Genomic DNA, 27,976 nt, shown 5'->3' with positions numbered 1-27,976 from the left:
ATTCCCCGCGCATTTTGATTGAGAACGTCTGGGGAACAAACCTCCACAGGCCTTTAAAAAAAAATGGAGGGTGGGAGAGAAAGCAATTTAAAAGAAATGGGGCAGGTCCTGCTAAGGAGTGCAAAGCACAGTACTAGGAAAAGCAAACTAAATGTGCCAGTCTGATTTAAGTAGCTTTATCACAATCAGTAAATGAACGACCAGTACCGGGAAGAAAGAATCCAAAGAAGCTACAGAATCACTCTTGTAGAGTATGTTGCAACATTCCCCAAAGGACAGAAGCTGCTAGTTTGAGAGCAGGATGTTCTCATTAGCACCAAAACCGCGCCCCACGCTTTGCAATCTGTCCTCTTCTCTGAAAGTACGTGACTCCAGCTGCCCCAGCGCCCGTTAAAGGAAACTACAAATTCCAGCATGCAATGCGGCCCTCGACCCTGCCATCCTGTTGTCGGTCTTTTCCTCCCCACCCCCGGACTGAAAAATTGGGTCGTCTTGTTGCATGCTGGGAATTGTAGGAACACATGAATTGGACTCCAATTGGTCACCAGTCCTGCCCGTGCTCCTCCTCCGAGGATAGAGAGTGTTTGTGTGGAAAGTAGAGAGAAGGAAAAACTGGGAAGGGGGCGGGTTTTAGCCTCGTCCAGAGTGGATGGTGATTGGGAAGGGTACGCAGCGCGTGTCCAATTGGTAGAAGACGTCGAGAGGCTAGGTGGATCGGTGCTGGCCTGCTTATACCCTCTCTTTGGAGACGCTTCGCTGACCCGCCGGAAGTGGTTACTTTCGTTGCCCCGGAAGAGACGGCGGCGGGCGGCTGGGGCCCGCGGGGGGGGGGACGGCCCTGGGAGCAGGGGCTGTGGCGGTGAGCGGGGACCGAGCTGCGGCCGCTGCAGAACTGACAAGTGAGTCATGGGTCTGGGTTCGGGGTGAGAGTTCGCTTCTGGGCCCAGGCGGGTAGGCAAGGGAGGCAGAGAGAGAGTGCTCGTCTTCCCTTCCCGGCCTCGGATTTGGGCGGGGAACGAACGGAAACCATTCCCCCCCCGCCGGCGACCCCTTCCCTTGGGGCTGTCGCTGGGCGCGGGGAGAGGAGGGCGGCGGGGCCTCTCCGAGGCTCCCTTCGCCGGGCTTTCGACGTCTGAGAGGTTCCCGTAGCGGCCCCTGTGACCGGGCCGGACGCCCCGCCGCCTTGGTGGGTGGAGTTGGGAGGGGGTCCTTCTTTTCTCTTGGCGTTGCTGTATCTGACCCTGGCTGGCTTTCCCAGGGGTGTCTGGACGTAAACCAGGCTCTCTCGGTGCCGTGTCCCTGGAAGTTTGGGTAAACTTAGGGGATCTCTAGGGTTTGGGATGGGTGAAGACTGGCATGGGGCTGGTTCAGCAGACGGGGACTTTTGTGCACTCGTTTGAGTTTTTCTCCACCACCAGCTCTCTGTATATAAATGGTGGTGCCAAGTAACACACTTATGGTGTTGCTGGAGTTTCCCTTAAGGTGCAAAAAAAAAAAAAAAACAAGCAAATGCCAAAACCTTATTTAAAATGCGTATTATTTATTACTTTAGAGGTTGTGTTTATGTATGTATACGTATCTCATATCCTTCGTGAATGTTTTTAAAATCCTCAATTCCAATTTTCTAATTCACTTGTTTGTAGCACATACTCAATTAGGTAGAAAATCGAAGGTTTACTTAGGATGCCTAAGATTATTAGGTCTTCTATATGCATTCTTAACTGACCCCTAGATAATTGTTGTTTAAGTGGTCTGCAGTGTGAGAACTTCATTTTGAACTATCTTGTACTTTGGTACTCAGAATTAGAGCCTGAATACTTATTCAGTATTAAGTACTTTTTATACTTGTCAGGCTGCTATTGCTTTTTTGCTCGGTATTTTTTAAACCATTTGTGTTTGTGTATTATCTCCCCTAATAGACAATGGCCTATTTTTGTGCCTGCCTACCACCATGCCTTATACACAATGGGCTTGGAATAAAGGACTGGTACTTTTTATTAACACTGACAGCAGATTTGAGTGGCATTGGGTTTTAAATGTGGCACTTAGCAGTTTTCCCTCCATATTTATCCAAAGGCATGTTTTAACCAGGAACACACATTACTAGGAAAGAAGTGAATACATATATTTAAATAAAATGGAGGCAAGCAGCTTCATTACTGGTAATTTAAGGGTGGAATACAACTAGGCAATAAGCTGTAGTTGGGAGGACTTCTGGTCGGGGCTACTGACTGTTCTAAAGTAGTCTTTAATCCCTTCCAGTGATAAAGCAACCTATGCCTGAACAGTCAATTCTCCAAATGTATGACCGAGTTTCAGATAAAACCTGTTTCTGAATGTTACTTACAAAGTGTATTTCACAGTTGAAGGATTAAAAGGAATGAATGCCAGTATTAGTAGCAACTGAATATCTCCATTTTGAATACCAAAATAAACTTGGAACTTTGTTTGAATTATTTAAAATGTCCTCTTTTTTGTGAACAAGTAATACTGATCTTCACCTAAGCTTTTGTCATTAATCTGAATAATTTTTTTCACTCTTTATTTTACTCTTCATCCAGCTCTTAGCATGACCTTGTTAAAAAATGCTACAGATTGCTTTTTTTTTTGGTGGTACCTAACCATTTCCACTGAAACAAAACTCCTTTAAAAAAAAAAAAGTAGAACTTGCAGTCAGGTTTGGGCATAATTAGCACAACTGTTTTGTTCCTTGATCTTCTTTTGAATACTGTTCTAAAGTTTATGTTTTATCTATTATGCCATTTGTGAATAATATATGGCCTAAATTGATCTCTTTCTCCATTTGTTCTAAGTATTTTGTGCGGCATGCTCTGCTTAAAACACATACAAAATTGTTAAATTATGAAATGAATTAAGGATATTTGCTTTTAAAATATTAACTAGAAAATTTATTTGCTGTTTTTTGGAAAGTTTTCCAGTAGATGATAAGATGCTATTTTGTAGTACCAAAATTCAGAATTAAAGCAATTCATGGGGTGTTTCTTGACTGGGGCCCATGGGGAGAGAAACCCCAGACAAGTTACCATTTGATGAAAAATGAATTCTCCTCTATAAAAGTACACTGCACTTAATCTTTTGTTTAATGTCCTGCCTCCAGAAACTTAGTTCGCTTGAAATAGTACCATATTTGTAGTCAGAGGACCCAGCTTCCAAAATAAGGTTCTCTACTTAGTATTGTGTTGTCTTGGGCCTCAGTTTTGGTATTTCACAAAAGAAGAGAATGAACAAGTTGGCCTCTGAGGCCCTTTCCAGCTCTGAATTATATAGTGAGAGGTAAGGGATAAAGAGTATCTAGTTTCAGATACTTTGTATACATATATATGCATATACATACACACAAGGTGGTATAATGGATAGATAGTTGGTCACCAAGCCAAGAAGATTTCCAGTTCAAGTCCCACATCTGACATACTGGTTCTAGGACCCTGGGCAAATCACTTAACCTCTCACTGCCCTAAGATAACTCGGACAATAAATTGTAGAAAGGCTATTCTGTGCACTCCTAGGAATTTCTTCAACAGGGAATTCCCTATGTGAATAAAATTGCAGGCCCATACCTAATCTCTATTTTTAACTCTAGCATCACCATTCACCTATGTCCTAAGTGCCTTCTCTCTACCTTTTGATACTGATAATCACCCTCATCTGGTTACTCTCTTCTCTTGGGTTTTCAGGACACAGCTTTCTGCTATTTATCTTCTCTTTCTCCTCCCTCCAATTTCTCCAGACTGACCATTCCTTCTCAGTCTCCTTCGCTAAATATTCATCTAGGTCATACCCACTACTGTGTACTCTTCTATCTTTCTTTGTGGTCTCATCCGCTCAAAATTATTATTTCTGTGCAGATGGTTTCTAGATTTATGCGTTCAGCTCCAGTCTCTCATTATCAGCCGCCTTTTAGACATTTCAAAGTCAGTGTGTCCAAAAGATAATCCATCTTTCACCCCAAATTCTGCCTTCCCAATTTTCCTACCATGTTTTGTCTTAACATCGTTTATAATAAGAATATATTTGTTCTTTCTCTCCTGCTCTTAGAGCCATTCCATTGAACAGAGTAAAAAAGAAACACTAGAGAAGCTGTTGAGCAAAGCTAACCAGTACATCAGCCAAGCTTATACAATGTTTCACTGCCATAGACTCACACCTCTGAAGACAAAGAAGAAAGGGAGGGTCCTTGTTTCTTATTGTTTTTAGGGCCAGTCTTGGTCATATTTTTTTGCTGTTCTTTCCATATGTTATTGTAGTTGAGTGTATGTTTTTTCCTAATTATGATTACTTTGCTTCAGTTTATAGAAGATGCTTCTGAATTCTTAATATTCATCATTCTTTTATGGGGCATAAAAGTTGTTATTGTGTGACCATGAGCAAGTCACTTATCTTCATATTGTACCCTTATAAACTTCAGTTTCCTTTCTCTATAAAAGGAGATTAATACTACTACTCAAGATCACTAGGAGCAAGCAAGATAATGTTAGTATACATGTTATTTCTGTGTAACTCACTTGTTATCCAATCATTTACCATTCCTGTACCTTTCAAATCTTTATTTTACTCATCTGACCCCTCCTGAACTAGTATAATATGGTTTTTTCTTTTTAAAAACTCAGAATTTAACACAAAGAAAAGAGTATTCTATAAGAGTAGTTAAACAGAAAAAGAGGATTGTACATGATCATCAATCTCTGTTTTTGTATAGAGTTTGCTTTTCTTTTTTAAAGATATGACAATCATTTAGCTTTCAAAGCTGTCCAGCTTTTGTTTGCTTCTTTCTGGCCTCCCTTTTGCTCTGTGCTTTTTTTTTTCTCCCAGAAGATTACCTCCACTAGCCAATTAGGTGGTGCAGTAAATAGAGCAGGGTCCCTGGAGTCAGGAGGACCTGAGTTCAAATGTTACTTCTGACACTTGACACTTACTAGCTATGTGACCTCGGGTAAATCACTTAAACCTAATTGCCCTGTCTTCCCCCCTCCAAAGACAAAAAAAAAAAAAAAAGATACGTCCACGACTTGCTTTTATTTTCTTTGTTTTTTAGCTTCCTTAGCCCTGTGCTTCCTTGTCTTCCCATTCCACAATTGGGTAAAAAGGAAAAGAAAAAAAGTCCTCAACACATATACATAGTCAGCTCCCACATTGGCTCTGACTGAAAATGTTTGTCTTGTTCTGCATCTTGAATCTATCACTGCTATGTCACTAAGTATTATACTTCAGTGTCAGTCCTGGAATTATATGATTATTTCCTACATTAAGCTTCTAATAAGTCTTCCTTCCTCTGCTAACTTGCTTGTTAGATCATCCTTCATAGGGTTGCAGGACACAGTCCATAGAAACAGATCTAGGAATTCTGGCCATATCGTAAAGAGCGGTACACTTGGGAGTCCCAGGACCTGGGGTTTTTATTGTTGTTTTCATTCTGATTATAAGTGAAATGTAAAGATTCCTACTTTGTTTAGCTCAAAGGATATTTAGAGCAGTTGAGATTGATGCTAATTCTATTAACATAAGCTATTTTGTATGCTCTTGTTTCTTGAATTACCTTGCTTTACCTGAATATGATCTCCTTAAGAGCAAGAACACTTGGGGGATATCAAGTCTAGCACCTACTATAGCCCCTTGCCCCTGAGCACTTAATATTTATTGAATTGAATCTCTTAAACACGGATCATGAATTTTGTATTATAGGTATGTTTTCATGTGCTGCATCCTTTTATTAGGCTGGAAGTTCTATGAGAGCAGGGGCTAATGAAGGGAGGGGCTCGGAAAAAGGATATGCCCCACAATATACCTGACAAGTGGTCAGCCTTAGCCTAGGAGTGGGGAACCTGCAGCTTCCAGTCCTCAACTGTGGCCCTTTGAATCCAGACTTCAAAGAATAAATCCCTTTAATAAAAAGTTTTGTTCTGTTAAACTTGGACTGAGTCAAAAAGCCCAAGGGCCTATTAGGCCGTATGTGGCCTCAAGGCTGAAGGCTACCCATCCCTAGCTAGCCTTTCTTAAAAGATGAGTGAGAAGTGCCTGAGGCAAGCCATTCCACTTTAGATATTCAGTTAAGAAATTTTTCTTTATCTCTAGCTTCTTTTGCATCTCTACCCTCTGAAGACTAGCAGAATAAGTCTAATCTCTCTTCTACAGGAGGGGGTACTTTGAAACCCCCTATCAGGCCCACCTTTAGTTTTTTTTTACTCCCAACTAAATATCCCCAGTTCCTTCATTTATAGATTAAATTCAAGGCTCCTCACTATACTTTTTGCCTTCCTGGATGTTCTCTAGCTTATCAGTTTCTTTACTAAAATTCACCCTGAATTGAACATAATAACTCCAATTGTGGTATGACCAAGTAAAGGATCCAATAGGACTCTCAACTCCATATTCTTGGACACAGTGCTTCTCAGTGCATTTCATTAGCTTTCTTGACTGCTCTATCAAATTGTTGACTCATTATGAGTTTACAATCCACTAAAATTCCTGTATCTTTTTTTCTTGATAGTCTACTTTTTGGTTTATTTTTATTTAAAATAAAATTTTATTGATAACTTTTATTTGTGTATTTCCCAGTGTATTCCTCCATCAAAGAATAAAAAGGTGAGGGAAAAGCCAACCAGCATATTCCAAAAGTCTGACAATTTGCAGTGTTTCATACCCACTTTCCCTTAGTTATGCAAGGAAATGAAGGAATTACTTTCTTATAGGTTTCTTTAGGTCCTGACTTGTTCGTTATGTTTTTGCAGTTTCGATTATTTTTTCTCTACTTAAGTTAATATTATTTAGAGTTTTCTTGGTTCTGCTTATTTTATGTCAGTTTATATGTCCTTCCATGTTTTTAAATGTTCATTATTTCTCACAGAATATGAGAATATTGCCCTCACAGTAATATTCTACCCCTCATATCTTTTTCAGATGAGTGGTTGGCTAGACATGCTTCCCCATCTCGTACTTGTGGAATTGGTTGTTTTTTTTTTTTACCCCAGCTTCAGTATAGTGTTTTTCTTGTTAAGACTTTTTTGAATCCTGACTCATCCAGTGTATCTGCCATTTTTGTGCTATCTGCAAATTTGATAGTGTCTTAAAGAAACTTTGTATTTTACTCCAGTTTCTGGTAGGTACACTGTGGACCTTAAATGTTTTATTTCATCGGGAGAAGAACCAAATATGTCTTTTTTTTTGTTTAGTGTTTCTGTTTCTAGGGTCTTGTACAAAGTAGACAGTTCATGAATTCGTGTTGAATTGTTTCATAGAGGGGATTTGTGAAGGGAGGATGTTAATGGGAAGGGAGAAATGATAAGCTTAGTTTTGGTCACAGAATTTGGAGACTGTAGCAGTGGAAAATATTGAGTTGGGGGACATGGCCAGGAAGACCTGAGTTCAAATCAAGATTCAGACATTTACTAGCTGTGTGACCCTGGCTAAGGCACTTAAATTCTGTTTGCTTTTGTTTCCTCATCTGTAAAGTGTTGATAGAATGATCACATTTCTGGGATGAGAGAAAGGAAGGAGATAGACTAAAGAGGTAAAAGGGAGAACCAGGGTAATAATAGTATAATTGTAAAATTCAGGGAAAGAAATAGAACTATCACAGTATTAGGTGCTATACCTGTGGCCATACATTCTAGATTTTCCAGAACAGTTTTAATTTCAAGGGGAAAGAACCACAATTTTAATAAGATTTTGAAAAAGCAGATGTTTTGTAAACTTAAATCAAATTTTGTTTGGCAAATGATGTTGCCCTAACTATATATACTTAATTCAGACATGGATGACCTTCCTGCCTTTCCATCCTTTTCTTTCCTTCTTTCTTGTTTCTGCCCACAATGTACCATAGACCTGAAATTCATCTTTCCCATTCATTTTCTAAGCAGCCTTCAAGGCACAACTCCAGACACTTGCGTGAAAGCTGTCCCTTGTGTTTTCTGGCTTGTGAAATGCTTTATTCTAACTCTACTTACTATAAGCTTCTTACAATCAGGGATTGTGCTCTATATCTCGTAGCACCTACTTTAGGTGCCTTGCCATCATTGATGCTTGATAATTACTGAATTAATAGATACATGAATTTGCTTACCTTTCATTCTAGTCTTAGAATATTAACCAGTATTTAAACTTTCTTTGTATTTAGTAGACAATTAGAAATCTACATGACAGATTGACTTTGACATGTTGATCAGGAATCATAGGATGCCTCTTAGTTTTCTGAATTCCCTGATATTGTGTAGTGTTCTTATCACCATGGACTGCTGACTTGTTACACTAAAGATTACCCAGAAAATCTACAAGTAATGGGAAGAGGAGCATTCTAGTTAGTTGAAGGGATTTGTATTAACGGAGAACCTTTTCATCATTGGCATCTTTTATACATCTCTACCAATTAAAATATTCACTGTATAACCAGTACTTTGAGGACTCGATTTTCAGTAACCTCAGTCTAGTGGGCTCCTGAATACCATCAATAACAGGTAGGTTTGCCATAGAGGTTGATTTCCTCAGGAAGTGCTTTAGAGGTCAGGGTGGGGGTGCTATGATGTACTGAGCTGTAATTTTCTCCCTAAAGGGTTTAATAAACCATTAACAGAGCTGTGAATGGTGGTCAATTTCAAAATGATATTTTAGTTGCTTCAACTATAGTGATCAGCTAGGTACTCTAATAATTATTTTGGCCTCTCCTGCTGTAGCAGTCCTGGAACAATATAGATTCTGAGGGACCTTGAGACAGTGGAGAGTTGCAGATAGGCTAAATTGTGTTATCCCTGTAGTGTAAGATTATCATCCACTGATTGGAAAAATATGTGGTCTGGTTATATAATAAGAGCAAGGACAGTGTGAGTACTGCTTTGGTACTTAAGAAATGTTAAAACCTGTTGGGTAGATTCTCTGAAGAACTCACTGGAGCTCAATAATAACTAACTTTGATATAATTCTTCAGAGATTGTAACGTTCTTGAAATATTTGCTTATTTGAGCCTCCCAACAACATAGTGTGATATATAATACAGAATTAATTCCCATTTTACAGATAAGGAAAGCACAGAGAGTCTTGCCCATGGTCACTCAGCTTGTTAGTGCCGCAGGAAGGCAGTTGAGAGGAATGAAAAATGGTACCATCCCTCCTCCATCAAAGATCCATTGAAATGTATGACTAACTCAAAAAGTTGAGTAAGCATATTTGTACTTTCCCTTGCTCAATCTCTCTGCCTTACCCTTTTGCCCTTTCCTCCCTTTCTTGCTTATTCCTTTCTATATAACCATGTATACAATGGAAAGGAATCTGTGTTTTTAAAAATTAATCATATCTATTGCTTGAAGGTCATTCCCCTGTTTAAGAGTAGGTGAATTAAATGTAATATTTTATAATAGGAGATTGGTTTCCATTGTTGACTTTACTCACAGGAGTCCTCAGCTATTATGTCTTCAGGAAAAGTAAAATAATTTTTTTAACCTAGTCAGTATCATTTGGAAGGTAAATGTGAATAGAGCACCAGCCCTGGAGTTAGGGGGAACTGAGTTCAAATCCAGCCTCAGACACTTATAAAAAAAACTAGCCATGTGACTTTGGGCAAGTCATTTAACCCCGATTAATCCCCACCTCAACCCCCACAAAAATTAAACTAGAAGGTAAATGTGGTCTACAAATTTATAGCTAGTGTATTCTGGATGCAAATATAAATAGTTTTAAAACTGCTTTATTCACACTGTTCATTTGCACAAAATAGACTGTTGAAAGCCAAAGAATTGATATTTTAAGATTTATAAACATATAAGTCGTACTTATTTTTATGTGTGATGAAATTGAAAAGTATTGATGATTACTAGTACGTGATTTTTTTCAAATTCTGAAGTCTAAGTGAATAGGCAAAAATTGAATTTTTTCTTGTGCTCTTATCTCACCTCAGAGAAGACTACAATTAAAACACACATGTACACATACATATATGTAAAACCAAAATGTACATACTTCTTATTATGAGTTCTTTGTCTGGAGGTGGATAGCATCTTCCTTCACAAGTTCAAGTCTCCACATTTTTCTAAAATCAATCACCTCATCATTTCTTATAGTGCAGTGGCATTCCATCACAAATGCCACAACTTATTTAGCCATTCCCCAGTTGAAGGAAATCTGTTTTAACCAATCTGATAGATCTTTGATGATATCTCATAGTTGTGTTAATTTGTATTTCTTTCATCAGCAATGATTTAAATCATTTTTTCATATGACTATATATATATGTAGTTTTGATTTCTTCATTGAAAAGGAACCTCTTCATATCCTTTGACCGTTTATCAGTTGGGAAATGACTCCATACATACATACATACATACATCCATATCTCTCTCTCTCTCTCTCTCTCTCTCTCTCTCTCTCTCTCTCACCCCTTTAAATCAGGTGGGGGAGGGTTTCATCTTGATTACCTGAAAGATTTAGGATTTATTTATACAAGATTTATAAATAGCTAAAAGATGATTAATAAGAAGTTAAACCCACCCCCCTGCCATGGCCACCTTCAGTATCCAACCCGAAGCCCAAGCCAAGGTAGATTTGTTCAGAAAGGAGTTATGTGCTCAGGCAGAGATCCTACTTGGAACTTATTTCCCTGAGAAGATTTCAGAGCTGGATGAGTTCTTGAAGGATCCATTTCTGAATGAGGCTGATTTGAGTCTCTTAAAGGCCCCCCTGGATATCCCAATCCCTGACCCAGCCAAAGAAAAAGAGAAGGAAGAGCGTCGGAAACAACAAGAGAAGGATGATAAGAATGAAAAGAAAAAAGAGGAAGACGAAGATAAGGTCCTCCTTGTGGGCCTGTAAGCTGCAATGAGAAGATTGTGGCCCTTCTGGGGCAGTTGAAGCCTGAGATCAAAGATGTGAAAGAACAGTTAAATATGGTTTCCATGTGGCTACAGCTACAGGTGCCCCGAATAGAGGATGGAAACAACTTTGGAGTAGCTGTCCAGGAGAAGGTATTTGAGCTGATGACTACACTCAGAACTAAGTTGGATGGCTTCCAAACCCAGATCTCAAAGTACTTCTCTGAAAGGGGTGATGCAGTGGCTAAAGCAGCAAAGCAGCCACATGTGGGTGACTACCGACAGCTGGTTCATGAATTGGATGAAGCACAGTATGGAGAGACAAGACTGATGGTCATGGAGATCCGAAATACTTATGCTGTATTATATGATATCATCCTGAAGAATTTTGAGAAGATCAAGAAGCCCAGGGGAGACACAAAAGGAATGATCTACTGAAAAAATGGAGCCTGTCTTCCTTCTCCATCACCACTTAACTAAGATTATCTGTCTTGCCACAGTCCAGCTTCCATTTAGAACTTCCCCTCTTATCCATACCTTGCCTTCTAGGCACCAATAAATTTTGTCACACCAAAAAAAAAAAAGAAGTTAAACCCAGCAAACAAAATGTGTACTACATTGAATTACTTGCAGTTCAGTTACATTTATTATTTTGGTAAAACTGGACTGTTTCAGAAAAAAGTTGGAATAAAATACCCCAATTTTGACCGTGGAAACAAAATAAAAACTTGCTATATACTTGCCTTTTCTTTATTACCTAATAAATGACTTTTCTCTCCTATGCATTCAGCTTATGTGCTGAAGTCAAAATAGTTCCAATCTTCATTTTTTTAAAAAGTAGATTTTTTTCCCCCAGCATGCTACTTTGCTTTGTTTTTACTACAAAAACATTTACTTTAATTAAGATTTTACAGAATCTAGTGGAAACAACAGCAAATAATACAGTGTCATGTTCAGAATCAAAGGTGTATAGTCATGGCAGAATTGTGCACGTTTTGGTGAATTATATAGGCAAGTAGTGCATATTTATGTACTTTGGCTATGAGGTTTATTGTGAATCTCTTAAATTTTCACGTAGACTACGGTGTTGCTGACGAAATTTAATAGTTTTTTTTTAATACTCAAAATTATATCCAAAGTTTAAAAATATGGCATATTATTTCATGTATGCCCAATAATCATGCACTACTATTAGATAAATCATAATGCTAAATGCCAAAATAAAATGTTTTGATTTATCAAGTTTCTGAACTGTATAAGGTCTATTTTATTTCATTCACCTCAAAAAATGGTCAAGGATCCCTAAATCTAAAATTTACAATAATATTGATGTAGATGTCAATCAAAAAAGTAATAAACAAACTCAAGTCAAGGAAAGAGGCCTATTTTTCCTCCCTTTCACATTTTTATTACTTTATCAACTGGTACAATCATTTCTGTCAGTTATACACCATCAGGGCAGTATTTTATTTATTAAGTTATGAAATAAAAGGCTGAACTTAGGCTAGCCTGAAAATGGTTTAGAATATAATTAACAATGCTGTCAGTTCATAGAACTAAGCAACAAAAAGCATTACACAGTTGCCTGACCTCATATGCCATTAGGTTCACAGAATAAAGATTCTCACAGGTAGCATATATCAAGTAATATAGTCTCCTAAAAATAATGGCAGAGTGAATATTGTTGCCACCTTATTTTCCAATGACAAACTACTATGTTTCATTCTTCTGCTAATGAGTAACATTTAAAATTTAGAAAATAATTTTTCTGCAGCTGGAAAAGCGTAAACCCTTTTGTTTCCAAGAACTCTCTTTAACATATATACCTGTCCCTTTATAAAAGATTGAAACAAGCCACAGGAATTAAGTGTAATTGCCCATAATAAGCAAGGATTCACCCCCTCCCCCCCCAGCAGATTAGAAGTTTTTGTCTGTAGTTAAGAGATCCTGAAGTAACATTCCTAAAAAGAAACTGATTAAAGATTACTGTGCTAAGACAATAAAAATGTATTATTTTCAGGTCAAATTAGACTTTGAGCAGTAGCTTACAGAGAACTGATTATCTGGCTTACTTAAACCAACAAAATTATTCATAGTTTTCAAAGAAGCTTACTTTAAGTTTTCTTTCCTTACACAATACTTTCAATACTAAAAAAAAAAAAATGTCTGCGATCAAATCCACCCATTTTTTAATTGATTCATTCATTCATTTATTTATTGGACTTTTTGGATAGGGGAAGGCAGGGCAATTGGGATTAAGTGACTTGCCCAAGGTCACACTACTACTAAGTGTTAAGTGTCTGAGGGCAGATTTCAACTAAGATACTCCTGGCTCCAGGGCAGGTGCTCTATTTATTCGCTTTGCCACCTACCTGCCCCCAATCTACCTATTTATAATAAAACTAAATACCACTGTCCATTGTCAAATAATTCTATAAAAATTAGAAATTGCATTTGGAAAAGAAAGTTTAGTGCACATTTTCACCCCTTATGTATAAGGGTCCAGTGGTGGAGCAAAATTTAATTTTAAGTTATTGGTTCCACTGTGTCATTATTAAACACATTTCTGACTTTGGCAGGCAAAGGTGTGGGCTTAAGGGCACTTATTCACTTGGTTAAAAAATTGAAGGTCTAATACTCAAAAACTTTAGGACTCTTACCCGCTTACAAATCCCGACAGAATATGCTTCAAAAAGTTGCCTGCTATATGCATATTTAGTACTCTTAGACATATGCACTTTTTTTTTTTTCTTTAAGGAGAGGGAAATGTATACATCTGTGTCTTGGTTGCAAATTGGCTTGTTTTTTGTTTGTTTTAAGAATAAGAAAACTCTTGGACCAACTAAACAAAGAAATGGTTGGGAATCAGAGAGAAGGCATCTGTCCAAGTCTACCAGAGAAGTTCCCTTATTTCAATTGCATGCTACTTTAGAACATTTGTTTTGTTTTTAAGGTAGATCCACCAAAAAAAAAAAAGTTAAGGATAGTTACTGTAAGTCTTTTTTAAAAGAATAATTTAACCGCAAGCTTCCATTAACCTGGGTACTATCTACTTAGCAAAATAATTTGCAGGTCACTGAAATGGAAAATTCTACTCTACATAGAAAAATTCCAAAATTATTAGAGAAACATCCTTATGTATATTCCCATTGATTCTTTTAATAGGTGCCAAATTGTGATATTGAAAAGTGTTGCCAGTTTTACTCCAGTGCTACTTATCTTAATTAACAAAAAAATGATTACTTTTAGAAATACCCAATTAATTAATTCCTCAAATTTGTTTTAAGCACTTAAGGCACTAAGCTAGGAATTCAAAAGATGGAAAAATATTCGGTAAAGAGACTTATTTGTAATGATGTGGGGGAGGGGGTAGGAGTTAAGATTTGAAACACAGGTTTAGTTTTGCAAGGGACCTTAATGGTCATTTAGTCCATTGTCCTCATTTTATAGATGAGAACTGAAGCCCAAGTTAAGTGACTTACTTAGAATCACACAGATTCTATGCAGAGCCAAGATTCTAATCAAAGTGGAATGTGCTTCTTATTGGATGGCCATTTGTCAGGTATGTTGTAGAAGGGATTCTTTTGGAGGCATGGATTAGATGAGATAATATTCTTAACCTTTTTTTGTGTCATGCAGCTCTATAAGTTTGGCAAAGCTTGTTCTCAGAATAATTTGTTTAAATGCATAAGATAAAATACATAGGATTACAATGGAAACCTATTATATTGAAATAGTTATCAAAATATTTTTAGACAAGTTCACATTTGCCAGTTTAAGAACAAATGAATTAGATGGTTGATGAAAAGGACCATTTTGATTGTATGAATTTGGGTCCTTCCATCTCAGAATTTGATTAAGGCACAAGAGGGATCTTACCTCAAGTCTTCCTCAGCTCTTCCCTCTCTTTTATCTACCATATCCAGAATAGGTTGCTGGATCTTGCTAATTCTTCCTCTCCACTTATGTCCAATAAAAAATCCATCTCTACTAATGCTGCCACCACACCTAGTTGAAGGCATTATATCACATTTCACTTGGACTATTTCAGGAACTTAATTGGTCTCTGTGTCACTAAGTCTCTCCCTCTTTCTAATCCACCCTTCACTCGTCTACCAAAATAATATTCCCATAGCACAGTTCTGACTGTGGAACTCCCTATTCCCATAGCATAGTTCTGACTGGAGACTGTGGTAGCTTCCTTCTGCCTGTAGGGTAATCTAAAACCTCTTCTGTTTAACATTTAAAGCCCTTCACAGCCTGGCTCCAATTTTTCTGGGTTGATTTCACATTACTCCCCTGATGTGTCTGCTTCCTAACCAAACTAACCTGCTTGTTATTGTGTGTGTGTGTGTGTGTGTGTGTGTGTGTGTGTGTGTGTCCGTCCATGTGTCCGTCCGTCCGTCCATCCATCTGTCCATCTTTGGTCTCTGGAACTTTTTGCACAGGCTGTTTCCCATGTGCATTCACTCTTCATACCTCTTAACATTTCAAACTCCATTCAAAGCTCAGCTAAAGTGCCATCTCTTCCTACATTGTACCTTTCCCAATTTTCCATTTTCTCAGTCTTTTCCCCCCTTCTCTTCTGAAATTACTCTCTATTTCCCTTGTGAAGCATATAGTTTGTATTTATATGTGTGTATGTTTTCTCAAAGATCCTTGGGAAAGGGAATATTTCCTTTTTGTCTTTGTATCCCTACCATCTAACATACATAGGGTGTGGTGCATAGTAGGTGCTTACTAAGTATTTGTTGTTTGAAACTGTTGCTGTGGGGGCTCTGCCCTCCCCGAAACTGTTGGGGTTTCATGATATGTTGTGGTAGAACCTTCTCAAAGAATTCCAAGTCAGACCATTTCTAATCCAAGTATAGAAATTTATTGAGATTGATGCCTCTCCTAAAGGGGCTAAATTCTGAGAGGAACCAGCAACTTCAGAGAAAGCAAAGATGGATTTTTATAGGGTAAAGATGCAATTACATAACAGAAATCATTAAAAAGGCAGGAGGGGTCCCATCTATGAATTCAGTGGTTAAGCATTCTGGTCCTACTGCCCTCCTAATGGTTAGCTATTTCTGATCCTGTGTGGTCAAGGTAGGTGGTCGAGTCCTGGCTTGGGTTAGATGAATGGTGTGATTGTGATTGAATACAATAACACACCTGTTTCTGTGGGAATGGATCTGGGGACACTGACTAGGTAGAGGCAGTATCTGGGTTCCCATCACATGGACACACCTGCTTTTTCTGTGGGAACTTAAAGAGTTCAGGGATACACCTCAGCCTGTTGTTCCAGTGAGCAGTGAGGCATATATGAAGAAGTTAGGACATCGGGGGATAGGTAGGTAGGTAGGTACACTAGGCCTGCTGTTCAGTGGGGCCAGGCCTATAATGAAGTTAGAATATTGGGGCTAGGGGCAGCGTTATTAGGATTCCATCAAAAGTGCTGTAAAAAGAGCTACATTTCCATATTATGTGTATATATGCACATACTTATATTTATATCCTCAGGTATGAAGCTTGGAAAATGACTCAGCATGGCTGAATTTGTGGGGTGCCGAGTAGTGGTCATTAATATACTTAATCTATTGAAGACAGTGTACCAAAAGAAAGAGCCCACAAAGATGGTAGATGTTTGTTAGATTAAAATGTATAACAAATCCCCATTCTCTGGAAGCTCTAAAGTTTGCATATATGTACATTTCAGTGTGAGTGATTGGAAAGTGTCTTGGTATAGGTGTGGTACTAGCTCTGGGAAACCCCCTGAACTCTAATTTCCACTTGTTGAAGCATTTGCCTGATGCCCTAAGCCTTTCTTTATAGTTAGGCCCAAATCTTGTTAATCTTAACCTAGCTATAGCCCTGCATTGTCCAACTACATTACGCCCTTGATCCTATCAGAATATCTATACCCAAATCTGTTACCCTTAAACTAGCTTAGCCCTCTATTGTCTGTCATCTCCTGGTAGCCTTCAGCTATTTCCCACCCTTAATCTCATTGCTGGAATCTGACCTCAGTTCCATCAAAGAGCCTATTTAGACTCCTCCTCAAGACCCTCCCCAAACTCCTCCTCTAGACCATCCCTAAATCCTGCCTTTATGAAGGGGCTGAGAATAATCTAGTGCTGACTCACTCTGTGTCAGATTATTCTGGACCTTGTCAACACAAAGCATTATAAATACTTAGGCTCCTTAAGAGTCTACCCATTATGTTGAATCATTAATAAACTTTGCTTTTCTTTGAGAGAAGGCTTGAGTTGAATTTATTCATCAGGATTGGACATGTTGGTATCTTGGGGTCTTGAGCACCCTTAAAACCCTAAACCTCAACAGTATGACCTCCATTTTACCATTAGGTGCCCATCAAGTTTAAAATAGCTTCCTCTTGAAGTTCAGAAGTAACTATTACTGGACTACATTAGGCCATGGGGAGATACAAAGATGTTTTTGCCTGCTAGAGACTTAAAATATAGTTGAGGAGATTGGAATTCCGTGGTTAACTTCTTTTTAAAATGTAAATGGGGGTTAATTTAAAATTTAACAGTAAGCAAGTATGAACATTTCCATATTCACAGAAGAGGAAAAAAAGATTATACATGAAACTATGATTTCAGTAGTACATTTTGGGTTTTTTAAACAGTATCATAAATATGACATGTTAGCTTCAAAGCTTTCCTGTATCTCCTCCTTAGCTTCCTTTGCTGTCTTTTTAAATGCTACAATGACTTTTCTTTTTGCATCAATATCACTATTTCTCATATACACATTTGAAAAACAAAACCTTCCATATAACAAACATAGTAAAGCAAAATAAGTCCATGTATTGGTCATGATTTTTAAAAAATGTGCATCACTCTCGGGAAACCCAGGAATTTCTAGGTATGAATCTAATAAGAAAGAAACTCCACTTGTGAATTCCTTAGTAAAGGGAGCTATTAATTTGAGAAATTTGTTGAAATTTTAAGTTGTTTATTCCGTCAAGGTTCAGTAGAGTTACAGCATTTCTTTTGGGGAGCTTGATTAAATGAAACAGACAATTCCTTCTGTTGCTTTCAAATAGGTTCTGACCTTTCTTATTCTTAATATTAAAGGCAGTACTATAAATTGTCTAATGCTTCTTTTGATGTCTTTTTTTAATTTTTTTCCTTGCTTTTTGGAGGGCAGTTGGGGTTAAGTGACTTGCCCAAGGTGACACTGTTAGTTTTTTGTGTTAATTGTCTGAGTTCTGATTTGAACTCAAGTCCTCCTGACTCCAGGGCCAGTGCTCTGCCCACTGCCTCACCTAGCTGCCCCCTTGATGTCTTTTTTTTTTTTTAATCCATAGCCTTTGTTATTTTTATTAGCTTTTAAATGATCTTAAATTCCTCATGTTCTTAAGTTTCTAGAAAACACCCAGTTGTTTATTTAACAATGGAGTCTACTTTTTTCCTTTAAGTTACTCTCTTTGTTAAGCTTAGTGAGGAATTAGACAGTAGGATAACCATCTATTTTATATTTTTATTGCCATCTTCTAGATATTCCAGGGAATGGAGCTCAGGCTCTCTGGATCCCAAATTCAAAACTGACAGCCTTAAATTAACATGTACAACTTTTCATAATGACTATCATATGTATGTATACATATGGGTGTGCCTGCATATGTAAGCACTTTGTTTCTCCTTTGCCCCTTACCAGACTCTACCTGGTAAGATATTTATATACATGTGTCTCCCCCTCATAGATTATAAGTACCTCCAAGACTCCAGTACTTTTATATTCACCCAGAGCTAGCACTGTTCTCTGTGTATAGGAAATAAATGTTTTAGTTATTAAAGATTGTTATTATAATACATTTTCCTTGCATTTTCTCATTTGATCCTTACCAACAACTTTTAAAGTAAGTCATATACATAGCCTGGTTTTCAGGTAAAGACATTAAATCTTAGGGTAAATTCGTAAAGGGCAGAATGGACACTTGAAACTAAGTCTTGTGACTTCAGAACCATTGTACTTCATTTATATACTTGTATTTTATCCTATTTATACTGGGGGAAAAAACTTGAATTTGAACTTAAACATTTTTCAAATATTCCAACTTTACTTCCTAGGCTATTTGTAACTATTAAAATTTTGCTTTAGTTCTATTCTTTCCATTAAAATATATTAAAGAGTGGTATTGTTATGAACTGCAAAGAAAGGGCTGCTGTCATATGGTGTTTCCAAGGTATGATTTGGACAGTTGTTTGGTTACTAGCTAAGTTAGGTATAATTTAGTTTTTACCCTAAGGAATTACTCCAGATAGCATCATAGATATAGAGAAAGAGAAGATTTTAGAGGCCATCTAGTATAGTTCCTTTGTTTTACAGTTAAGGGAAATGAAGCTCAGAGAAGTCAGATAATAAGTGACAGCTAGGATTTTGACTCAGGGTTTCTGCTCAGAATTCAGCATTTTTTGCATTCTACCTTATTTATTTTTAGGAAAGTACTCATTTAAAACTTCAAAAGTCCTTGCTATTTTTAATTTTTACATTATATTTTGCTTTTACATTATCTTACTAGAGTCATCTCTTACAATTTATAAAAAAATGAGGGTGGGGAATAGTTTAAATCTTGACTTGACCACTTGATACCCATGTGTCCTTGGGCAAGTCATTTACTCTAAGCCTCAACTTCCCCATCTATAATATGAGGGGGTTAGACTTGACATCTGAAGTCCTTTTCAATTCTAAATTAATCCCAAGGACAGTACATACAGTGTTCTGTACCCATTGATCTTCCCCACTGCAAAGAAGGGAGATGAATAGATGAATTTTCATATCGCTTTGAGGCCAAGCTTGCTGACTATAATTACAACATTTGGTTTCAATTCTTATTGTTCCTTCTTCCCATTGGTGCATATGAGGCTCACAAGTCCTCACTATGTGAGAAACCTACATTGTTTTCTATTTGTATGTTCTCTATTTATATCTTTTATGCTACTTTCACATAAATTAATGTAATGCAGCCTGATTGAAAATACCTACTCTGTCTTTCCATTGCCCTTTAGATTACCAGTGATTTTGAGTCTTCTGAGAGCATGGTATTCTATGATTTCCAACTTTATGACATCACTGGGAAAATAGGTTTTTGCATCAGGGAGCAGCTTTGGATTATTGAAAAAGCCATGCAGTTTATCAAATGTAACAAATTCCTTTTTCTTCTTCCTGTCAGTACTATGTAGTGCACCTCCTGCCTATGTAGCTTCCTGTCATAGGACCAGTGTGCATTCTTCATTCACTTGGTAGATCAAAGCAGAATTTGGCCCTGAATCTTGTTAATTTCTTATAGGAATATCAAGGAATTGATACATTCAAGATGACACTATCTGCAAAACAGTATAAACACAAACTCACCAAGTTAAATTCTTCCTCATCCTTTAAAGCCTTAGGTAATTTTTTTTCTTCTGTGAGACTCTTCCTGATCTCCACCCTCCTCCCCCCCCCAAAAAAAAAAGCATAAATAATTTGTTTTGCACCTCACCATTGTTGTTATTGTGTTAAATTATGATGCATGTTTTTTTTCTAGTGCAAGAATGGGGGACCCTGCCTCAAGGCCACAGGTGGCCTTCTAGGTCTTTGGGTATGGCCCTCAGAATAAATCCAAGCTTCACAGAACAAATACCTTTAATAAAAGGATTTGTTCTGTAAAACTTGGACTGGGTGAAAAGACCACACCCAAACACCCTCACTCCTCCTCTAGTGGATGAACTCCTCAATAGTAGGGACCTCCCTATACCTAATACTGTTTTCCCTTTCCCAACATTTTGCACACAATCACTTAGTAAAATGTTTTTTGACTTGAAAACAAATCTTATTTTGGAACATAGTGAGATTTAGTCTGTTAGTAATAAAGATTTTTTTTAAAAAATACTTTGATATGCTTTTTTGCTTAATATTCAGATAAAGGTTCTAGTTTTCATTTTCTCCCCCTCTTGCAGGACTTTGGGCAAGTTAGAGATTGAGCTTTTCTTTCTCTGGCCACCATTTTCTTATATGTGTTGTCTCCCCCTACTGGAATATAAGCTCCCTCAGGTCAGAGACAGTATTGCATTTGTATCCACATCCCCAGCACTTAGCGCAATGCCTACCACATAACTTTAATGCTTTTCCTTTCTTTCCACAGTCCTTTCCAACCCTAACATTCTCTTCAGTGGTTTATTTACATTTCAGTATTAAAGCAGAAAATTTGAAGTCTTCCTGCTTACTTTGAGGTCAAGGGAAAGCCTTGAGAAACTATTGCAGGAGAACTGTCTTGCTGAGAGAGTACCAGAGGACATTTTTAGACATTAATTATGCTTTCATGCTTTCTTCAGTAATTGACATACATTTTCATATGTACATGTTGTCTCCCCAATTGAAGAAGGTAAGCTCCTTGAGGGGCAGGAACTGTTTTACTTTTTGTCTTTGTATCCCCATCACCTATTACTTGACGTGTAATCAAGGATTATTGATTGACATAGGAACATAATTGTTTTATTTTTATTTGATTTGACAAAATATGAACTTTTCACTAGCATATTAATCGGTGATATTGTAGGTAGAGGACCCCTTTGCCCTCAAAGCCAGGAAGACCTGTCTTCAGATCTTGCTTCTGATCCATACCTGAGTAACCCTAGGCAGGTCTTTTTAAGTTCTCAATGCAATAGCCAGGTTTAAGACTGTAAGTTGCAGGAAGGTATCAGCCTGCTAGAAATAGTTTCCCCTTCTGGGAGTTCCTATATCAATGAAATCATAGGCTTTTATCACTTATTTGGCGCTGAAACATTCATTATCTACTTAGAGTTCAAAAGGTGAGAGATGGGAAGAATGTATGGTTGTGTAATAGAGTTTCACAAGAAGTGGGCAAGATTAGTCCCTTAACCTGCTTTTTTCCTTCTGATATAGTCTCCTTGGGTAAGACTGTATATATGTTCTTTGCAATGGAGACCCTGGTCCTTTTTAGCTAAGGTCTTTTCAGGTTCTTATTTTGAGTAAGGTAAAGCCTATTCACTGAATAGGGATGGTCCCTTTATGACTTGACTTGCAATTGACTTTGATTTTAGTGGTGGGGGGACGGCGACTCTGCAGGGTCACCAGCCTCACTTTCTCCCCCTGAGCCATCTGGGTCCAGTGGCCAGATACTGATCAGGACAACTGTAGATGATCCAGAATGCAATGGGAGAACCTGGCCCTTTTCAGGTTCTCACTTTGAGGTAAAGTAGTCTTCTTTACTCCTAGTCCAGCATTCTATCCACTGTGCCATTGGTACATCTATAGTAACTGTTTTCTCTTTTGGCCAGAAACCCTGAAGTTTGAAGAATCCCTTCCTAGTTTGATTTTTTTTTTTAATTAAGGGGTCTCTTATTGCGTCCTGGGAGCTCGGGAGGAGGAGAAAGTGAGGCTGGTGACCTTGCACAGTACTCCTCATTCAAATCAAAGTCAGCTGTAAGTCATTTCATCATCTCCCTAATAATCATGGTCTTCTTCAAGAACTAAAGACAAACACACTATATGTTTTCTTGTTTTTGACCTCTTCTGCCAACTGGTCTGGTAAAAAACTATAAACCTGTTTACTCTATAGAAAAAGTTTCCTGTAATTCTGTGTAAAGTGAAAACAACAAATAGATAATGAAGGCCCTAATGTCTTACTGTGAGTTGGAAGTTGGAGGGAGGAAGGAAATTAATAAATTGTTTTTGTTTGAAAATTAGAATATTTCAAGATTTATATTTTTTAATAAATGTATTTTTTATCGTGACAATTTTAAAGATATATTCCTTTTGTGTGTAGCAAATGTCATAACCCCTACCAAAAAAAAAACATTTTTGGAGGAGGTGTTTAGGAAGCAAGGAGAAAGGATGCTTGATTACATAGTATCTTTACTTTGAAGATCATAATACAAATAAATTTAATATTATGATAATGATGTCCAACCGTCTTCCTGTTTCCTCTTCTTCCCACTCCCAGCCACCACTAGAATAAAAATTGGGAGAGTGTCTGTGTGTGTATGTCTGTCTATTTATATATATATAATAGCTAATCATCCTAAATAGTCTAGAGTTTGTTTTTGTTATTGCTGTTTTTTGTTTTTAGCTTCTGGTCTTTTTTCCCCAGATATTTTTGTTGGACCTTCAGAGATGCAACCAGTTTTGTGGTACATATTCAGTATGAGGCTTTTTAGTGGCCAGTATTAACTACTCTAGAATTGTTCTCTATATTTCACAGCAGTCCCCATCTATCACATTTGAGTTACCATCACCCTAGTTCAAGTCCATATTGCCCCTTTTCTGAATCACTATAACTGCTTCCCTTCATCACTCCATCTTCCATACAAGGTCAGTCTTAATAAAGCACAGATAGACCATATTAATCTCCTATTTAAAAGTCTTCAGTAGCTCCCTATTGACACTAGGATAAAATACTAACTCCTTAGCCTGACATTTAGGTCCCTTTGCAACCTAGCTGCAATCTACCTTTTTTAAAGTTGTTTGACCACAAGCAAAGGTGATTTTTAAAATATCCATTATTTATCTTTTTATTTTTGTTTTCCTATAACTTTCATTTCCAAATATATCTCTGGTTGAGTGTCTTCTGATTGGTCAGACTTCATAATTTTTAGCCTGACCCAAACTTACTTTATGACTCCTTGGCCATCTTCCTGTTATACAGTTTGGGGTGCATCTCCACCACTCCCTGGCCACCATCTTTCTGTATAGTGTTGTCTTCTCTTATTAGAATGTAAGTTCCTTGAAGGGAAGAACCAGTTTGCTTGTTTTATTTGTATCTTATTTGTATAACACAGTTCTGATACATAATAAGCTTTTAATAATTTTTTAAAAATTCATTTATGTATTATCTGTGTACATGTTTGTATCTGCCAAGTAGAACATAAACTCCTTTGGGGCAGGTACTATCTCATTTTCTGCCTTTGTATTCCTACTAGTTGTACATAATATAGGCTTAATTAATTGATTTGAATGTCCATCAGATCCATAAAAGTAGCTTCTCTGGCATCCAGAAATGCGATTAGGTAGTCCATGTTTCCAAAGTGTGTATTATGGGATTAGTGATATTTTAATTCATAATATTATTATTAATGATAATTGTGGAAGTACTGATCTCTGATATTAACTTTAAAACTCTTGATTTTTTAGGAAGGTGTTTTGTTAAAATTCCTGTGGAAACAAAATATAATTTCATAAGGAGATAATGGGTAAGTTTTATAAAGGTAATGGAACTTTTAAACTCTTAATGATAGCTCATAATAATTCACATTTATATAGTACTTCAGGCTTTACAAAGCATAAGAATAATCTTTTTTCTTTCAATTTTTTTTTTCAAAATAGATGAAATCAAGTAGGAAGAGGATAAGCAGAATAATAGCAGATCAAAAAAAAAAACTTTTTAAAAGGAGAACTAACATTTGTTTTTCCACAATCCAGACAGGATAGACAAGTAATGTGCTTAAAAATAAATGTAAATTCTTATTTTAACTTTAGGGGGAGAGATTAATGAAAGTGGTTTTTTTTAGGCATGTATGAGTTTGAGCAAAGGCTGCTGCTAAAAGTGTAGAAGTGATTCACCTATAGCTAAGCACCTTTTTTAACCTTGCCTCTTAAGTACCCTGACCTGAACTAATAAGTGTTAGCATAGTTGAATGCGAATGTTTGCTTCAAGTTACTACAGCTGTTTTTACCTTTGTTTAAATAAAACTTCAGGTTTTTAATGTTTATGCTTCCATGAATTTCACACAGTTCTTTTTAAGGCTTACTCCACAATGTAGAAAGAGCATCTTTATCTTATGGGACTCTTCCAATTCTGAGGTTCTTTGATTCTAAGTTTCAAGGCTAAATCACAATTTTAAATAACTTTCTTTCGAAACATTCTTAGTTCTAGAAATAAACATTCTACCACAGTGTTCACTTCAAGGGTCTGGAATTGCTGCATAACTTTGAGCGCTTTTCCCTTGACAAAATAAAATTCAGATCCTCTGTAAACTTAATCATGAAATAATGATTACTAGCAATTTTATCATTATTTTTCTTTTCAAGAGTTTAATGATATAAACTTAGATTTTTCTACAAGTGGCAAAATCAAGAAAAATTTAACTCTACATTATAATCAAATGCATTTGTAATGGATCTACCATCAATCTAACAAATATGTATTTACACATTTAAAATTGAATATGTCTGAGGTTTTGTTTTCCTTTGTTGTTGTTGTTGTTTTCCTTTTCTTTTTTTGTCCAGAGCTATGATTTCATTGTTGTAAGTAATTCCTAGTGATTAAACTTCCCCTACCAGTACAGGTCAGCAACTATGGTTCTTCTGAGGCACTGAGAGGTTAAGGCAGGGATGGGAAACCTTTGGCTTTAAGACCTCACTCATGTGGCCTTCTAGGTCCTTGGGTTTGACCTTTTGACTGTGTCCAAGTTTTACAGAACAAATCCTTTTATTTAAGGGGTTTTGTTCTGTGAAAGGGTCACGCTTGAGAATCTTAGAGGGCCACATCGTATCCTTGAGACCAAAGGTTTCCCAACCCTGGACTTGCCCAGGTCGCACAACCAGTATGTGTCTGAGGCTGACTTGAACTTTGGTTTTCCTGAGTTCAAGACTGACCTTCTTTTATACCACACTGCCTCTTGCTTAGAATAAAATAATATTGGAAAAATTATGTCTTTGGAAGAGTATTGATACTCTGTAAGGTTGTGTGATATAATGGAAAAACTGCCAGATTTGATGTCAAATCACCTTAGTGTGACCTTGGGCAGATAACTGTTTGGACCTCAGTTTCTTCATCTGTAAAATGAGGAGGCAGGCTCAATGATCTCTTAAGATTTTTTTCTAATTCTAAATCTGTGATCCTAATATGATAGGGACAATGCTAATTTTTAGGTTTAGGAGTTTAAATCTCTATAACTTGAATGAAAAAAAATGCCAGCTAACCTTGAATATTAAAAAAGCACCCATGTTCCACCTTCACACATGCCACCCATGTAGTACCAAACTTGGAGAGGCATTAGCAGGAATAAAATAATACCAACCCAGTGCTGTCTACCACTTGGGATTAACCAATTGCCTGGTGTTTTTCTGGAAGATATTTATGTGTCTTTTTAAAATTTTTTTATCTATAATATCCTGAGTTAGAGTGGAAATAATGTCATCTGTTTAAAGTAGATCATTTTTAAGTTATTGTATTTACCTTAAAATGACCAACAGCAAACCTATGTATTAAAACAAGGTTAAGAGTCCTAATTATATAATAAGACTTAAAAGTAAACAGGCAAGGTTATTAGTATTAACTCTTTCCAGAGATTTTTTTATTTTTGTGGGAAAAAACCCAAACTTAACACTGTTTATAAGGTACTAGTTTGTTTTAATATGAGTTTTGCCTTTGAAAACCTACATTCACTTCGTTAGAAACTTCGTAAAAAGAGATGACTTAAGCAGAATATCAAATTTTTTAAATGAAAGATATTACTATCCCACTATAAATCTATAGGTAGATTTTTTGTAAAATCTCCATAGATTATGTCCAGGTTGTTGTGCCCCACATTTTAAATAGTGTTTTAGTTTTTTTCAAACAATAATGAATAAAATATGACATGTCTATTTCTATTTAATAAGTCTGTAGTTATAAAGATTTTTTAACATTGGTTTTATTTTAGATGGAGAAGAGAAAACATACGGCGGGTGTGAGGGCCCAGATGCTATGTATGTGAAATTGATATCTTCTGATGGTCATGAATTTATTGTAAAAAGGGAGCATGCTTTAACATCAGGAACAATAAAAGCCATGTTAAGTGGCCCAGGTATGTATTGAAATATATATTAGCCCTTGATAGTTCTTTAAAAAAATTTTTTTAAGTATTGACAGAAGTACTGTGCTTTTGTTTTGTCAGATGATTTGTGAAATTTTTAAAATACTGATTTTTTTTAAGTGTCTCTCCCAACGTCAGCATGAAAATTTGGGGATTAAAAAAAGTCCAATGTAAGTTTTTTTTAAGTTTATAAAAGGGGAAAGAAAGCATTATATTTATGCTGATCCTCAGTTTAAGACTGAAGATTCATTCATTCATTAAGCATTAATGTGCTTATGTAAAATACATGCAAGACACTGCATGCTATGTGCTGGGGATGCAAAGGCAAGATTCAGATGGTTCTTGCCCTGTAGGAGTTTACATTCTGCAGGTGGTGAGGCTAGAGGATACAACTTAAACCGAGATAAATATGTGAAATATTTGTGAGTGGTTGACAGAGAGTCCAGTTAATTGTGAGCATCAGAAAATATCTAATTAGAAAGTAGACCCAGAACTGAGTCTTGAAGGAGAGCTTGGTATTACAAAGGTAAAGAGAGAGAACCTTGCAGGCATAAGGGAAAAGCCTGTGTAAAAGCAGAAGCTGGAGGATCAGACCCAAAAAGTATAACAAATGGGCAGATTTGGCTGTAACATTGATTGGATTTGGGGGATTAGGAAGGAGTTGATATCAAGTCAGTAAGCATTTATTAAATGCCTCTTATGTGCCAGGCACTATCAAAGATACAAAAAAATGGGGAGAACATGCAAACAACTGTGTTTAAACTAGATATATACAAGATTAATTGGAGATCATCTCAGAGAGAAGTGATTAGCATAAATTGGGAAGAAGAGGGTAGGGGGAATTGAAAAAATGCTTTCTGCAGAAGGTGGGATTTTAAATGACCTGCCAAGGGCCACCAAGTTAGTAAGTGGCAGAGCCTGGATTTGAACCCAGGCCTCCTGGCTCCCAAACCTGATATTTATCCACTGTACCACTTTGTCCAGCCATCCCATTCTGGTATATAAACATGGTAGAATATTGTCTTTGTGGTGTTGATTACCTTCTCTAACTTGAATTATATGAATACTTTAGTTTGATGTTGGCTAACTCTAAGTCCTAACTGTGTTATTTTTTTTTTTTAGGTCAGTTCGCTGAAAATGAAACCAATGAGGTTAATTTTAGAGAAATTCCATCACATGTGCTATCAAAAGTATGCATGTATTTTACCTACAAGGTTCGCTACACTAACAGCTCTACAGAGATTCCTGAATTCCCAATTGCACCTGAAATTGCACTGGAATTGCTGATGGCTGCGAACTTCCTAGATTGTTAAATAAAATAAATTATAATAAACTGTTAACTTTTTCAGTATTTAA

General features: G+C 36.9%; 1 protein-coding gene and 1 pseudogene across 2 annotated transcripts; both read left to right on the top strand.

Moving 5' to 3' along the window:
• Positions 1–745: 745 nt before the first annotated feature.
• On the top strand, positions 746–27,976 carry ELOC (elongin C). Of its 2 annotated transcripts, none has more exons than XM_069100132.1 (4): positions 746–899; positions 23,955–24,013; positions 26,468–26,611; positions 27,743–27,976. In XM_069100132.1, exons 2-4 carry the CDS (start codon positions 24,010–24,012, stop codon positions 27,931–27,933), a joined length of 339 nt encoding a protein of 112 aa, XP_068956233.1. In that variant the 5' UTR covers positions 746–899; positions 23,955–24,009; the 3' UTR covers positions 27,934–27,976. The 2 variants fall into 2 exon arrangements, with proteins under 2 accessions (XP_068956233.1, XP_068956234.1); XM_069100133.1 differs by lacking the exon at positions 746–899 and adding an exon at positions 14,256–14,373.
• LOC138170651 (proteasome activator complex subunit 1 pseudogene) lies at positions 9,767–11,398 on the top strand (annotated as a pseudogene).

The sequence above is a fragment of the Petaurus breviceps genome, unplaced genomic scaffold (assembly GCF_028583685.1).
Source record: "Petaurus breviceps papuanus isolate PSGF00001 unplaced genomic scaffold, PetGlider_PUasm1.0 38, whole genome shotgun sequence".
NCBI lineage: Eukaryota > Metazoa > Chordata > Mammalia > Diprotodontia > Petauridae > Petaurus > Petaurus breviceps.
Note: the sequence above shows the minus strand (reverse complement) of the source record. Positions and strands in the feature narration are given on the sequence as shown.

Coding starts and splice junctions, on each gene's coding strand:
- ELOC (XM_069100132.1), top strand. Junction 26,612..27,742: donor AGCCATGTTAAGTGGCCCAG/GTATGTATTGAA, acceptor TTTTTTTTTTAG/GTCAGTTCGCTGAAAATGAA.